This window comes from Parasteatoda tepidariorum, chromosome 3 (assembly GCF_043381705.1).
Source record: "Parasteatoda tepidariorum isolate YZ-2023 chromosome 3, CAS_Ptep_4.0, whole genome shotgun sequence".
NCBI lineage: Eukaryota > Metazoa > Arthropoda > Arachnida > Araneae > Theridiidae > Parasteatoda > Parasteatoda tepidariorum.
In genome coordinates, this window is record NC_092206.1 from 64,796,712 (window position 1) to 64,813,556 (window position 16,845).

At 26.9% G+C, this 16,845-nt stretch overlaps 1 protein-coding gene across 2 annotated transcripts in view; it reads right to left on the bottom strand.

Moving 5' to 3' along the window:
* LOC122268328 (uncharacterized) overlaps nt 1-11,964 on the bottom strand; it is a 16,073-nt gene extending 4,109 nt beyond the window's left edge. For both annotated transcript variants that reach the window (XM_043039391.2, XM_043039390.2), the window contains exons 1-5: nt 11,833-11,964; nt 4,562-4,687; nt 2,904-3,098; nt 1,669-1,929; nt 39-326 (exon numbers count right to left, since the gene is read on the bottom strand). In XM_043039391.2, coding sequence (XP_042895325.1) covers nt 39-326; nt 1,669-1,929; nt 2,904-3,098; nt 4,562-4,687; nt 11,833-11,858 — 896 coding nt within the window. In that variant the 5' untranslated portion in view covers nt 11,859-11,964. The remainder of the gene's footprint in view (nt 1-38; nt 327-1,668; nt 1,930-2,903; nt 3,099-4,561; nt 4,688-11,832) is intronic.
* Nucleotides 11,965-16,845: the final 4,881 nt, after the last annotated feature.

Consider the following 16,845-nt stretch of genomic DNA (forward strand, 5'->3'; position numbering starts at 1 on the left):
ATTGTAAAATAAGAAAAAAGTTTTCGAATTATACTAACAGCATAAGATGCTCTGTTTCGTCTATTAATTCCTTTACGATTATCTCACTGTCTTTTCCTTTATATTCCAAGAAACTGCGAATTATTTTTTTTCCATCATTGTTTGTGATTGATCCCTTTCGGCCATGTGAAGTCTTACGATGCAGCAGGCGAGGAATTCTATGTTGAAATGCCTGTTCTCCTTGGTATACTGTTGTCCATTCATTTTGTAAATCATTGTTGGTGGTTGTTAGTGCATCAAGAGCAGAAACTCGATCTCGATTATTCCAATTGGCCTCTTTTGATGAGCTTAAAAGAAAAAAAAGAAGTTGATAGTTTAAAAAAAATGACTGAAAATCTAGTAATAGACGTTGGATATTTCGAGAAATGTAATTCATTAGCAACTATTATGGTAAGGAGATAACTAATGTTCAAGCAAATGACTCTATTTCAAAATGAGAGCAAATAATTTAGCTTTCCATTTTAATTTTTAACAAATGTCTTAAATTTAAGACATTTTATAGCAATTTGTGTGCAAAATGAAGGAAAAACTTTAAATCTATTGAAGTTGGTAAGATTTTTTTTTATATAAGAAAAAGCAGCATGAATAAAATTATAATGTATCACACGAATTAAATGTTTGGCACACCACAATAAAAGGAACTTAGATTCGAAAAAAGAACATCGAAAGCAAAAGTGTTGATGTAAAATTTAAAATCATTCTTTTTTTATTTCTATCAGAAATGTTTTTTTTTTTTTTAGCAAATATTACCAGCTGTTAAATAGTGCTGAAAATCCATGAAGATATATAAACACATTTTATATTCTATGTTATTAAATAGCTACTTGAAAAAATAATTTTAAAATTTTGTCCTTTTATATGATTTAGAACAAATATCACGCGAAATGTTTTAAAAAGTACTCATCGCTAATCAATATAAAAATTCATTTTTATGCTAAAAAAACGCACAAATGATAAATTTTATCATTTTTTTCGACTGTGGATTTATATATTTTTAGAAATAATAAGGAGTTCGATATTACTTCTTCTTGCAATTTTCATGTTATGTTATAATATGTTATATATACAAATAAATTATTGTTTTTTGTTTACTATGTGACCAAAATTATCCAGACACCCTTCTTTCTAAATCATGTTAGTGTAATTTTTTTCCCTTCCTTTTTATAGTTTTGCCTGGCTTAGTTAGTTCCTGTAGTTAGAAAGGTGGTTGGACACTTAGATGTATAATGACTTTTTGCGGCTTTCCGAACTCAACTCTATAGATATCGGAGAAAGCCTATTTCTCTACCATCAGGATAATTACACCATCCGCCATCAAGACTTGCAAAGCCATGCTGCGTCGAAATGAATGTTCAGAAACTGGACTGACCTTCACTCAACGCAGTGAGTCGCGAATACTTTTTCGACAAATTATAACGTGGACTACGTAATCAGTCGAATTGACCATTCTAACTTCCAGCATTTTTAGTTGTGGCAGACATCTGAAAGTCAACTCCTATGGTTTACTGCTATTACTATTGTTTACTGCTATTAATAAATGTTACTGTTAAAGCTATGTAATAAGAAGAAAAAATGAAAAACCTGCAAATTAAATTAAATATAATAAGAAAATGCATAAATTCAACTTACCAGATTTTATTCATCCTTTCTTTTTGATCTCTTATAGATAGTTCTTCGTATACTCTAATACACTCGTGGAAATTAATTACTGAATAGTCTATATTAGACTCCACCGTGCATTCAACTTCAGTCTGTAGTACTTTAGAGTTCGAAGTAGAATTTTTATGAGAATAACACAAACAAGATTCCTCCACGGTGTCAAGCCACTTTTTAATGTAGTCATCTGTTTTAAGTTTGTCTGTATAGTTTAAGACAGCTTCTTCTGAGAAACTGGGGGTAGAAAAAAATTTCATGTTATATGAACAAAATATAAAATAATTTTATAAATATTATATGTAAGTAATCTTTAATTGTCCCACGCACTAAAGCAGTCGACGCCGTGTTGGGTGACTAACCCACTATATCTGTTTACGGCAAGCAAAAGCACTTTAAATTTATAGCCCTTGTTTTGAAATTTTTTTGTCCTATCCATAACTAAGTGGATATTAAGAGGCATTATTACTTCTCTATCTATTAGGTATAAACTTATTTGCAATATTAAATTTAACTTTGAGTAGAAGGTTAACAGTTTTAAAAGTGGGTTGCTCTCTAAAAGAATTTCATTGGTTTAATTAATTACGTTTTACCTTAGCTTTAAATATAAATCACTTTATGTTTTAAATATAATTCTGCGTTATAGAGATTCTTTCAGCTACTGTTAACGTATCATATCTTTAATCTAATATTTCGGAAGGATGGGTGCTGATGTCATAGTATAAGTTATCGGTAAATTGGAAAGTTTATGGCGATTGAACTGGGATTAAATTATTCTTTGTGTTTAAAAAAAATTTCATATTTTTCTAGTTTTTTTTTTATATTTTCTTTTTTTCAGGTCAAAATGTAGAGCCGAGAAGGAACGCAAACATGGCTTACAGCTGTTGTTCATCAAGTAACTGCTCCAAGTCACTATTTAGAATTTTTCTGTTCCTTTTGATGTAAAATCTTTTGTTATGTGTTGAATTTAAAGAAATATAGTTTGTAAATTAAATTTTCTAAACAATAAAAGCTACAAAAGTATTAGTATAGATTAAGAAAAATATATATATCTACGTACTAATTGATATGNATTTTTCTGTTCCTTTTGATGTAAAATCTTTTGTTATGTGTTGAATTTAAAGAAATATAGTTTGTAAATTAAATTTTCCAAACAATAAAAGCTACAAAAGTGTTAGTATAGATTAAGAAAAATATATATATCTACGTACTAATTGATATGCTCTGTATTATTTTCCAGTTCGTTCACGACTTTTTCAGCATTTTCGTTTTCATATTCGACGAAGCGTTGATTAGTACAACACTCTCTATGGTTTGTCATTGTTAATTCCTCAGCATCGTCTGAAGTCCTATTCTGCTGGACAGGTACTTCATCCACGTGTTTCCAATCAGTTTCAATTAAAGACCTGTATAAATATAGAGAAAAAATATTAATAGCAGAACTGCGAGTCGTGGTGGCTCAAGGAATAGAGCGTTCGCCTCCCAATAAAGTGTCTCAGATTCAAATCCCACCAGTTGTTGGTTGATACGAATGGTAGACAAGGGATCTTGGGCAGACCAAAAAAAAATATACAAAAGGATTATGGGTCAGAATCCCCTTTTCATCGGGCTAACCGAGGGAATTTTTTTTGTTGTTTTCTTCTCCATGTAACGCAAGTGCAGGTAAGTTATACATCAAATAGTCTAAATGCTTGCCTGAGTTTAGTTCAAAAATTACAAGGTTATAGAGCTGAACATTGATAGTTGTTGATTCAGAATAGGATTGGCTGTTCAACGTTGGTTATAAAATAAAATAACAGAACTGCTACTAACAATTTGATGTAAACAGAAATCCGCGATGGGTTTCTTTGTTTATCTTAATATAAGGTACCAACACATCGTTTAATGCGTCTAGATTATACAATGGTACATTTTGTGAGATCTACTCTTCATTTAGATATCACTTTAATTAGCCCATGCAAAGAGTTCCGTTAACCCATCGAACTTTATTTTAATCTAAATACTTATGTATTATAGAGTGTCTGGGAGAGGGGAAAGGGGATTTTAGTTGAATATTTAAAAAATATATATTAAAACGTACAGGAAAAATACAGATTTTCATTTATTTATTTTTTTCAGTTTTAGGGGATGTATCCCCCGGAATCTCCCGTTTAGGACATGTTCAGATTAACAGTAAAAATATTCTTTTTTCCTTCCTTTTAATCAAATTCATTGGCTACAAAATTAGTGGTAAATGAGAAACCTAAGGAAGAGTGTTTTCTGTAAAGGATAGGTGAATGGAGCATAACAGGGGTCATATTCGGAATTAGAGGGTCATCAGAAAAAATGTTGTCAGGGCTTGAAAAAAAAATTCTGCAACGCAATAAAATATACACGACTTCCGCGACCCTGATAGATCTTATTCCTTTTCCCCCACTCTCCTCTTGAATACAAAAGTTTGACGCCTGTTATTTGATACTGATCTTCCACAATTATGCTAAATTCAATGCAGCTCAGACAAAAATTTAAGTAATTATGGAAAAGTACTCCTTATAGAGAACTCTTAAGAGATCTAAATTGGAAGTGTTTGATTACTGGAAACTATTTATATTAACTTTTGAAAGTAACAGGCAAAATAACATAGATAAATTATAAGTTTTAACTATTAAATTTCGTGTTAATTACATTATATAAATATATCTCACTTAGAGAATTGACTGCATAAGCTTAATTTAAATTTCTTAAAGATAAATAAATTAATGTGGCTTAGTTAGTTCCTGTANCAATGATTTATCTAATCAATTCCGTTTAATTGCGATTAATGCATTTTTTTAACAAAAAAAACGAGGGTAAAACTTAGGATAAATGCATAAGAGATAAATATACGTACCAAAAAGAATTTCCTGCTCGTTCAGGATCTCGTTCTGAAATCTCGTAATAAGTGTGTAATGATACATCACTTTTCTTGTATGTTCTTCGGTAACTTAACTTTTCATAGATGTTGTTTATTTTTCTCCTGGTAATTTAAAATAAAGTTTAAAAAAGCATTAAATATAACAACAATTTAAAATAAATGAGAATTCAAAAAAAATTATTAATGAGGGTGGATTTGAAATTCGAGGCATTTTTGATATCCGTCAATCGAATATTTTTAATCTTTGAGCTTAATAGCCTGTTGTCTTAGATGTTGGCGATTTTTGAAAATATATACGGTTATGTGTTATTATGTATAATAAATATTATAAGAGTTTATAAAATGCTTTATTTTAAATAAATTTTTAATAACGAGCAATCCTTAAAAATTGGCTATCCAAACAACAAAATAAGTTTTTTTTCCCTACCAATTTTCAATGCGTAAAGCAACTTGAAGACACTTACTTATTTTAAAAGATGCATTTTATAAAAATTCTATGAGATATCTTGGATGCTTTTTTTTTGCTTGTTTTCCTTTTTTAATAATTTTTTGGTACATATAAATTGTTTTGAGGTTTTCGAGAGAAATGTTTGTTACCCTCAGGTCTGTTACCAAAACTAATGACTTTTCAGAATTTCTCAGTAGATGATACCTCGACTTTTTAATATATTGATTTTATGCTTCAGCATGTGGGAAAAGTCATTTTAGAAACACGGGATGAAAGATTACTTAAAAGATTTGGATGAAAGATTAAATCGAAGGTGTTAAAATTTTCAAAAAGTGAGAATTGGTTTGTTACCAAGTTTTTAAAGTTAATCATTGAGGCTTTATTGTCAAATATAAAGAAAGTCAGTTAGCCCTATCGGAACTATAATACCTTAAATCTAAAACTTTTACACCTAGCCCCGGTCTGTTCCCTGGAGACGTATTTTGTTAAGTTTAAAGATGACTTAGTTAAAGATGAATGATACAGTCTTAGCAAGTCAAAATTTTAATTCAATATTGATGATGGCCATTAAAACATTTGCAAGGCATTTACACGAATCAATGTTAATCCACAACAATGATAAATTTTAAGTTTTATTTTAATGATTTCAGTTTTAAAAATTACTAAAATTTGAAGATCAGTCAGCCCATGCGTCAAATTTGAAATTCAATCAACTGATCAACAGCATAGCCAGTCAAACTGTAGTCGAAGATGTATTTGGATACCCATTGACCGAAAAATAAACTATATAGTATAACTTTGCTCTATTTTGCAATTATTTACCCTGTATAATAAATATGAAAGCACAAATTTAAGTCAGTAATTTGCTTGTGTAACGAACGAAAGAAAAACTTTAATGCAAATCTTCTCATTAATCTAGTTATGTATTTAAAAACTTTTAAATAAGTAATTTCAGGGATGTAATGGGGTCAGAGAAGGCTTAACCTCTCAACAGGCATATAAATATATTTAATAACGTGAATGTTCATCAGCTTACATTAAGAATAAAAAAAACATCGATAGGGTTTTATTTTGATCCACATAACTTAATTAATGTAAACTGGTGATGATTTAAAAGAGAGGATTTAAATTTAGAGACGACTAAACTGATAAAAAGAGAAAATATAAGTGGCCATACTTTCAGTGCTGACGAATGATTTCTACGATTTATTTTTATATTAAGTATTGTAAATATGTAGTATTGTAAAATATAGGTATCTTAAAATATAGTGAAGGGATAATCGAAAGAATTCTAGAAGATAGAAAAATTCATTCATTAAAACTGACAATAAAGTGAGGATGATTCCTCACTTATTACATTTATTCCATTAAAAGTTTGTGCAAGTGCGTACATTTGCTATATTCTACTTGACTTTAAAATTGACTGAGAGAGAGAGAAAATGGTAAGTGCTGTGGGAAAAGAAAACCGTTTTGAAGTGAATTAATTTTCAAACATTAAAAAAACTCGAGAAAATTTGATTACTGAAAGTTGAAACTTATGAAATGTGAATGAGAAATATTATGAAAATTATAATTACATATTATATTATTATTTCTGTGCCCTCAATTGAACAAATATAACTATGCCTATTTAAATAAAAGATTTTTTAGAACTTATTCATCAATATCAATAATAAGAACCAATTCAATTGAAAACAATATTTTTTTTTAAATGTGGCTGTGTCTTAGTGTGAGTTACTAGTTAAACGGTTTTTTTTCTTTTCAAAATTGAACTGTAGTTTTTGTTACGTAATTTATTTTTTATTATATAAATTAGTTTTTTTCTGGTATTATCTTACAGTCAAGTTATATTCCTTCCTTGCAAAGCATATGTCAGTTGAGCCGAAATTAACAACCAATTATTATTTATTTATATTATATGGAAAATTTGTCATAATAATCAAATTAGGTATTATTCTTAGAAAGCAAATAATCGAGAATGAATATGGCAAAATGCATAGTTCTTCGACTTTTAATTATTTTGAAATAATAATAGCTGTAAGCTAACTTAAATGGGCAATTCCATATGTGACGGAATGACATTTTGACTTGCATGATGACAATTAATTGAAGTTTCTATGCATCTAATTTCAAATAAACATGATTTTTTCTCATGCATATCATTATTATTGGTATAATGTGATTCATAAACTAAAAAAAAAGAATTTTGTATTTTTTTTATTTTTAATTTTATGAACTTTTTACTTGTGTGACGGAATGACATTTTGGCAACCAAGCTTTCGGCATGCCGCTTAGAACTGGTAGTTTCTGTGAATTTTGCAACTATTATTTTCCTGAACTATTTTTTACTTTTAGTATAATGTGTAAGCAATGTAAATTGTGAATTTGGAAAATTAACCTCAGGTTGGCTAGCAGTTATTAACATCTATTTGCTGTGACGGAATGACCGTGACGGAATGACAAAAAGTTTAGTGGAAGAAAGTCTTCATTTAAAAAATGTTTTATTAATATGTAAATGATAAACAGAATGTAACAGATAAACAGAATTAATATTTACGTAAGAATCAGTTAAAATTTCAACAATTTGAAAATTAGGTTGTCTCAGAAGAGGTTTTATATCTAACTTGCCAATGTCACATCTTATCTTCGTTCTCAGGAAATTTATGCATAAATCAATTTTTGTCCCATGTTCTTTAAATACTTTAACATCTAAATCGTCTTTGTTTATCAAAGTAATTTGCGCTGCATATAAATGTGCCTTCTTTTTTTTCGCAGTATGGGACAATGATTAAAGAGCCGACCGCATACTCCTCAATCATATTTTCCATTTCCTCTTCAAAACAGTGGCTTTTCAAATCATACACTTGGTTTTGGTTAAAATTAGAAAGCATTCCAATTTTGATGATTCGCTTCTCAACTACATGAGCATCTAGTGCAGGTCTCTTGTTCCTGGCAATGCTAATGTAGCAAGTGTCTAGCTGAAGTCATTCTCTTTTGCCCTCTCTTAAATAGAATAGCTGGACAAAAACAAAACTTCAACGATTTGTTGCTTCGACTTTATGAAATCATAAAATTCTTTTACATATTATGTGCCGTTTTACAGCAGCCAACATCTTGTTTGGCCTTTTAGAACAACATCACAATTACATGGTATTTATAGGTGCATGTGCTGTGAGGTATTAATGAAATACACTTAACAAAAATGAGAATAAGAACAAAAATGAGATAAGACACACTTTACATCAATATATGCTTCTTTATGAAAAGCCTCTTTTAAGGCCATAAGTATATATTGCATCTGCACTCTTCGTTACTCTGTCAGAGTTTGTATTATGACTGAATCCTTCATACTTGGGGGCTTGTAACTAACATCATCTTGACAGTAAAATTTTTTTAACCAAATTAAACAGCTCATCAACATTACTTTTCTCACTTAGTTTCTTTTGAGTTCGATGTTAAATACTTCTCACATAAAGACTGAATTAATTTTTTTACCTCTATTGGTGATTTTGGAAGTGAGTGTACAATTTTTTTTATGGTGAGTGTACAAATTTTTTTATGGCTTTACCAAGACTCTGCAGGAATTTGTATAGGGAATTTAAATTATTTGTATGTGAAGAGATTGGTAGAATTTGATTTTTTCTTTGTTTACACAATCTCTGCACAACAGCGTTTGCACTTCTGAGTTTTTTAAGTCCAACTTTTGTCGCGGAAGCTTTCTTCTCTGCCTTTCTTTCTCTGTTTTTTTTCTTCATCATATCATGGGGATCTTGGTCTTTTTCAACATTTTATCTGTCTTTCAACAGCTGTTTTAGCCATTAGGTTAATTGAAAAAAAAATAATTCCCTAGTTTTTGACTAAGCTTCTCAAGGACTCGTTTTGTCATTCCATCGCCGAAGATGTGTCATTCCGTCACGCTAATTATTGGAAGTTAATAATCAAATGCATAGAATTTTACAATTTCTCATTGATTCTTATGCCACATCTGCTTTATATTCCAAAATATACACATTTTCATTCAAAAACGCAGTTGCTATTTAAAAAAATATACTAAAACATGTGACGGAATGACACAAAAAAAAGTTACTTTTATTTAATATATTAAACTTAAAATGACTTAAAGGCTATGTTTTAAATGTTTAAATTTTGTACTATATGCATATTTTTATCAAAATATTGCAAAAGAAAGATACATTTCTTTTATTTTATAAGTATTTTTCAAGAAAACAATTTGAGCACAAATGTGAAGAATTCACTTGTCAGCCATGTGATTACTTTAGAATGCTGTCAGATTCAAAAAACTTAAAATTATCAAAAATTAAACAGTAATATGTAGACTTTGGCTATTTTTGAACATATTTTTAAAATTAAAATATGCAATTCATAAAAAAAAAAATTTCACTTAAAAGTTGACACTTTCGTGGAATTGCCCAAATACAAATACATAAAAAAAGTAAAATAAGAAAAATCGTTACAGACAAAACAAAACAAACAGATTTTTTCTATAGAAAAAGGTTTTTTAAAGCTCTGGTAAATGTATATGAATTTATATTCAAGCATAGTTTTAAAATGTGGTGGCCCAGTAACCGCATATTGAAAACAGAAAAAATAATTATTAAGAGCTTTTGTGTATTTAGTTTCTATGCTGAATGTAAATGATATAGAGAAATTTCAGATCTTAAATATCTCTGATAAGACCAGTTCTTATAATTTAGAGCTAATTAATAAATTGAATTGGTGTTCTTATGCTAATTAATAACTAAACTTGAAAATATTAATGAAAATAATCGTTGCCATTCATTGAGATTCTTATTGTTGGGACAAAATGAGACATAACATAGAATAAGCTAAAAAACGCTAAGGAATAAAAAAAATTAAATCTCTGCAAAAGTATGATTAGTGATATTTTCAATTTACAATTAATTACAGCAAATTATTTACAATTTGATGGGGGGGGGGAAATAAACAAATATTTTTTATTCCTCAGAAATATAAAAAATACAAATTTATAAAAAGTAGTTTGTTTGTTTTTTCTTAATATTCAGTCGATTTGATTTTAAAATAAATATATATATAAAGGTATTTGAAAGAAAAGAATATAGAAGGGTAAAAAAATTACAAAGCTTAATTTTTATACTTCTTGAATACAATTTGCAAATAAATGGAAAGAAACATTTATTCTTCAATCATTCTATGCCCCCAATGCTTCGAACCATACTTTTTGCTTAAAGAATTCCGCTTTAAAGAACGATGCATAAATAGAATTAAAATGAACTAGAACTTATATGAGACATTTGTTGATTATATTTCAAGTCAAATGAAATAAATAAAATCTTTAACACCTATACATTTATATTTATTGTTAAACATGCAGAATGGCTCCATGGTTTCCATGCGGCTCCATGGTTTCAGAATTGAATACAATTGTATTGGTTTCATATTCAGAATTGAATACAATTGTATTGGTTTCATATTCAGAATTGAATACAATTTATAAATGTAAAAGGAAATAAACGTTTTTTTTTTCATCATCCTATGTACCCAATGTTTCAAACTATGCTTTTTCCTTAAAGAATTTAGTTTTACAAATTTATATAAAAATATAATTAATTTGAATTAGAGCTTGAAAAAGATATTTGTTAATTTTATTTGAATTTAAATGAAATAAATAAAATTTTCAACATCGATATTAATTGTTAAACATGTAGAATTAGTCACTAACGTACGTTTTTTAAATCGAATTTCACTATGCAACCCCATGGTTTGTGGAAAATTAATCTTTAATGTTATTATATTTGTACTTTTATGTATTTAATAAAAGCAGCAGTGCAATTTCTGTGGTAAATTATCAATTTAAAGCAAATTACAAATATTATAAGAAATAGACAACTAAAAACCAAGAAAAGAATCTTGAGTTCAAATTATGAAAAAACCTTTTCATGTGCAAATAATATTTTTATTTTCTATAGAAACACAAAAATAATATTTTAGACCAAGTTCGAAATATTATCAAGCTTATCACCAAGTTAATCAAAAACAGGATCAAATCGGCATGATCAACGTTGAAAAAGTAATAATAAAAATAAATTCTTAATAATAATTATTAATTAATCAATAATTACAAACAGTCCTCAAAACTTTTATAGTTTTATATTTTTATTAAGTTTCAAGAATATCTTAATAATTATTATCAGTATTATAATACCAAAGAGCGTCATAATTTTATTAATATAACTTTATTAAAATATTTGGAATCCATTTTTTTTTTCAAATGAAAAGGAGAATGAAAAGTTTTCAAAAAGTTTTCAGCAATAAAAGAATTTAAAATTCATTTAATTATGAATGACAGATATCATTGCTAACCGAAAANAAAAACAGGACCAAATCGGCATAACCAACGTTGAAAAAACAATAATAAAATTAAATTCTTAATAATAATTATTGATTAATTAATAATTGCAAGCAGTTCTCAAAACTTTTATATTTTTATTAAGTTTCCAAGATTATCTTAATAATTATTTTCTGTATAATAATACCAGAGAGCCTCACAATTTTATTCATATAAATTTATTAAAATATTCAGAATAAATTTTTTTTTCAAATTAAAAAAAAACTGAGTTTTCAAAAAATTTTCAGCAATAAAAAATTTAAATTTCATTTAATTATGATTGACAGATATCATTGCTATCCGAAATCTTAATCAGTCTTAAACGAAAATACTTAGAGTGCATTTCTTTCAAATTAAAACCAGATTATTTCATTATTGCCTGATTATTCAATATTAATTTCATTAACTTACCTTTCCATAGACAATCGATTCCCCATTTTTACTTTGCTGAAATACTAATAAAGAAATGTGCCTCAGTCGACAGTTGTACAGAGCCGTAGATGGAACACGTACTATGCAAGTTTGTTAGAATTGAACTGGTTGTTACTAGGCTCTCTAGTTGTTACTATCTCTGTTGTGAAGTAAATGTGGACCCTCAGCTGAATCTTATCTGAGTGGGCGTAACGGAGGATATGGATTACCTATAGAGCACGGTACTATGGATGAAAATTGACTATACTGTATTGTTCAAATTCAAAGGCTAAAACCTGTTTGCCATTCAAACTACTAGTTATGATTGACGATGAACTTCTTCTAAGAATCCATTCTGGAAAATTGATGGTTTGTTTTGTGGTATATACTCTTAACATAAAACAATTCAAGAGTATTTAATATGTTAATCGGTTAAAGAGGTTCCTGGAGAAAAAGAAGGTTCCCCTGTAAAAACAAATCAGTACCCCCTAAGAAAAATGAGGCACATTTTTTTTCTTTCGAGTCTTCTTTCTTTTCAGGGGAGGAGATGCTTTTTTAAAATTTCTCTATAAATTATTACTATTTTTTTAATTACATTTTTTAAGAAAGGATATAATTGTTTAATATAAATTTTGACATAACTTTTATATACATTATTAATATAAATTGATATTGATTTATCTTAACATTAAATGTATGCCTTAACTATATTAAAAATTGTATTATTTAGATAAAAATTAGCCGCATTTTAGTTATATTTGCATTTTTATGTGTAACAAATGATTAAGTAATCAAATTAAGGACTAATCAATACTGATCATTTGGTACAAGTGTGAAAAAAAATTTAAAAAAGATGGCAATTTAAGTAGATTTATTTTAATATTTTGAATAATAAACCTAAAAAACCAATTATGAGCTGTATGTATTAAACAATAAACTTCTGATATAGGAGATTATTTTTGAAACAGTAATGTTTACATATTTCGAATTTTGTTGTTACATAAATTCAAGCGAGAGAGACTTTCCTATTAATTAAAAAAAGCCTTTTTCAGTCTATTATAGACTGTAATTTTAAGTTAAAATTAGTTTAATTTAAATTTTACTTTCTTTTTTAAGCAACAAAATATTATTATAGTTCATTGTATCACTTGTACTCAATCCTTCACGGTGCTAGTTTAAGCAAAAGTATTAATTAAAAACAAAAGATACTTTTAAAATTAGTTTATCACCTAAATTAAAGATAAAAGCTCAAAATTTTAAAAACACTTCTTGTGTTGAAAATAATGAGTAGTAAGTTCTTCTGACACATTGGACCACCCAGTCTTAACAACTCTCTCCTTACATAATAAAACATAAATACCATGTATTACAAAAGCATTCATGGGCACTGATATTTGCATGTTGGGTGGTATGAATCGTTTCTCTACAGGTAAAAACTGACAAGCATTATTTTAAAACACCTGTGATGTAGTTAACTGCATAAGACATGAATGATTTTCGGAATGAATAGTGAATACTGCCTCTTTACAACTGATAAGAAGCAGTAAGAGATTTATGAATAACTATTCAATGAATAGCTGTTATTAATTTTGACAGTTATTTCAAGTTTAAAAAAGATAAGCTTGCACCTGGAAAGATGTTTAATTTTGAATTATTAAGCTTCCTTATCACTACGAAAATTCTAAGAAATTTAAGTAAATTCTTTTAAAAATGAATTCCTGGTATTTTCATTTTAACACAAATATGTTACGCCAATAAAAATTAAAGAATGTTTTGACTTAAAAATAATAAAGATTATAGCTAAAATTACCTAAGAGTCTTTAAAAAAGTTTTGATAGCTTTCATTTGTAGTTTAATTAATTTTGAATTCTTTGATAACTAAGGAATTTCTAAATACTCATGTTTTCATTTTAGGCAAATGGATTTCATGTATTTCCGTTTAAGACTGATTTTTTAAATCAAAGTTATTATACTAATAAAGTTATAAGCAACACGTGCATTATAATTCTGAACCTAATTCTTCATATAATCTTGGAAACAATTAAAATATAAAACTATAAAAGTTTTGAAAGTTTATAAATGAAAAATAATTAAAAAAGTTCTAAGCAAAACTAAGCAATTTCAAAGAACTCAAGAATCGTTATTTTGCTTAAAAAAATTCATTTGAAATACTTTATACAAATTTATACTTTACTTCACATTTGTACTTTATACAAAATTTTTATGCTTTGTACATAATTTTATTAATCTAGAGCTCTCTGACATTCTAAGAAATTTCTAAGAACTAAAAAACAGATATGCTGTTATTTTAAAAAAAAAAAAAAAAAAAATTCCAAATATTTCCATTTTAAAGCAAATATGCTATAATACTTAAAATGATAAAGCGCTTACACTTCAAAAATAATCCTAGATGACTTAATACTTTGAGATAATTTAATGCTCGTTTAAGTTATTTCCGATACTTAATTAAAGATGCAAATAGGAACTATTTGATAAAAAAAATATTAATATTAAATTTTTGATAGCAGTAATTCAAAATTTAATTCATTTTATATTCTCTGGCCAACGAAGCACTTTTTTAAAAACAAAAAGTAGACTATTTAATTGAAACTTTTATTCCAAATATTTTCATTTTAAAATAAGTATGTAACACTAATATAAATAATAAGGCATATATAGAAACAGGCAAGGTTGTAGAAACAGTAAATGTAATTGTTAAGAAATATATAACTGTGAAAATATCGGTATCTGTTTTATGTAATTTAATCAATGTTTGCGTGGTTAAGCTCATATAACTTAGTTTCATTTTTTTGTTATTAAGAATAGTAATTAATGAATACTTATTATTAAGAATTTTTTAAAAAGTAATCATTTCTTAAAATATATGTTAAGTAATTAAACATAAAAAAGAATTTCAGTATAAAAATGTTTGGAAATTACCAAAAAATTTCTATGTAATTATTGCTGCGTGTTATAATCAATTATATTTTATTTTTATAAAAAATAAATTTAATTTAGAATCTTTTTAACCGTCTTAAACGAAAGGGTTTGGCGAAAATTTAGAAATTCTAGGTAAAATCATAAAAAAGTTTTTTTTTTCTCTTAAAAAAAAGTATTAACACATAATTTTGAAAACCGATGTTCGGATCACAATTAATCCATATGGTGAATTTTGTTTGGCTGAAAGACATTTTGTGGGTTGTACTTGCGCAGAAGACGTCTGCGCAGAAACTTGATCCAGTTTCAGCGAAACTCCAAACTTCAATCCACTTTACTCGAAACGCATTTAGTTTACAAATACATTAGTGAAACAAATATTGATAACAGTTTAGTTAGTTTAATTTGGAAATTGTAGAGTAATATAAATTAAAATTTCTTATAATTATTTGAAACGCATATTGATTTTGAAATGTTTTATTCAAGAAACAATGTACTCTAATGATTTATTTTTCATGAGTAATTTTGCATTACATCTTAAAAAAATAGTTCCTTTGTATAGCAGATCAGTTTTATAAATAAGTTCTATCATGTATTATCATTATTAGTAATTGTTATAACAAAATATGTGTTAAAATTTAGAATTATTTAGTTTTGATTTAATTTTTTTAAGGTTGAAATAATTTGAATATAAAAAAGAAATTGAGGAACAGTATCTTCTCATTAACAAAATTAGAAATTGTAAGTAGCACAAATTTCAATTTTTCCCATATTTTTATTTCTGAATGAAAAAAAAAATTGATTTCGATAAATAAATTTCTGTTATCAAATAACAAGATAAATAAATTTTAAATGTTATAACTTATCATCGAATGACGTTTTTCGTAAGGATGAAATCATAATCACACGAATAGTTTTAGAACAAATAATGTTTAAAAAAGAATAACAAACCAATAAATCTAATAATGTTTATAAACAAACGTTCGCTATGGGCATATAAATCTTACTAATAATAGATATATTGTAAAACAAATTTCGTTTAAAACGCTCTTTTTGTTGTTTCAACTGGTATTATAATTGCCAAATTTCCAAACTCAGTAACTGAAACCGGCACCAAAATATCACAGAGACTATTATAGGGAATTAATAATTATTACAATAATTAATAATAGTTTTAGTAGCAAGTCAGTGAGAGGTGAAGCCGGAAATAGTACGTATGTTAAAAACAGACAAATAAATTATTTAACTAGCAAATGAAGTTTAAGTATTTTAACGAGTATTTTAAATTAATAAATATTCTTAAAAAAATAAAATTGGAATTTTTTTAAAATAGTTGAAAATATCATTAACATTTCATTCTTTATTTAAAGTAATAATATTTGCAAGCGTATGTAAAATGCAAGCGTATAACGTACATTGAAACAANAAAAAATAATGTTTAAAAAAAATAACAAACCAATAAATCTAATAATGTTTAAAAACAAACGTTCACTATGCCACATCATCGAATGACGTTTTTTGTAAGGATGAAATCATAATCACACGAATAGTTTTAAAACAAATAATGTTTAAAAAAAATAAAAAATCAATAAATCTAATAATGTTTATAAACAAACGTTCACTATGAGCATATAAATCTTACTAATAATAGATATATTGTAAAGCAAATTTTGTTTAAAACGCTCTTTTTTTTGTTTTAACTGGTATTATAATTGCCAAATTTCCAAACTCAGTAACTGAAACCTGCACCAAAATATCACAGAGACTATTATAGGGAATTAATAATTATTATAATAATTAATAACAGTTTTAGTAGCAAGTCAGTGAGAGGTGGAGCCGGAAATAGTACGTATGTTAAAGACAGACAAATAAATTATTTAACTAGCAAATGAAGTTTAAGTATTTTAACGAGTATTTTAAATTAATAAATATTCTTAAAAAAATTAAATTGGAATTTTTTTAAAATAGTTGAAAATATCATTAACATTTCATTCTTTATTTAAAGTAATAATATTTGCAAGCGTATGTAAAATGCAAGCGTATAACGTACATTGAAACAAGTGTGACAAATTATAA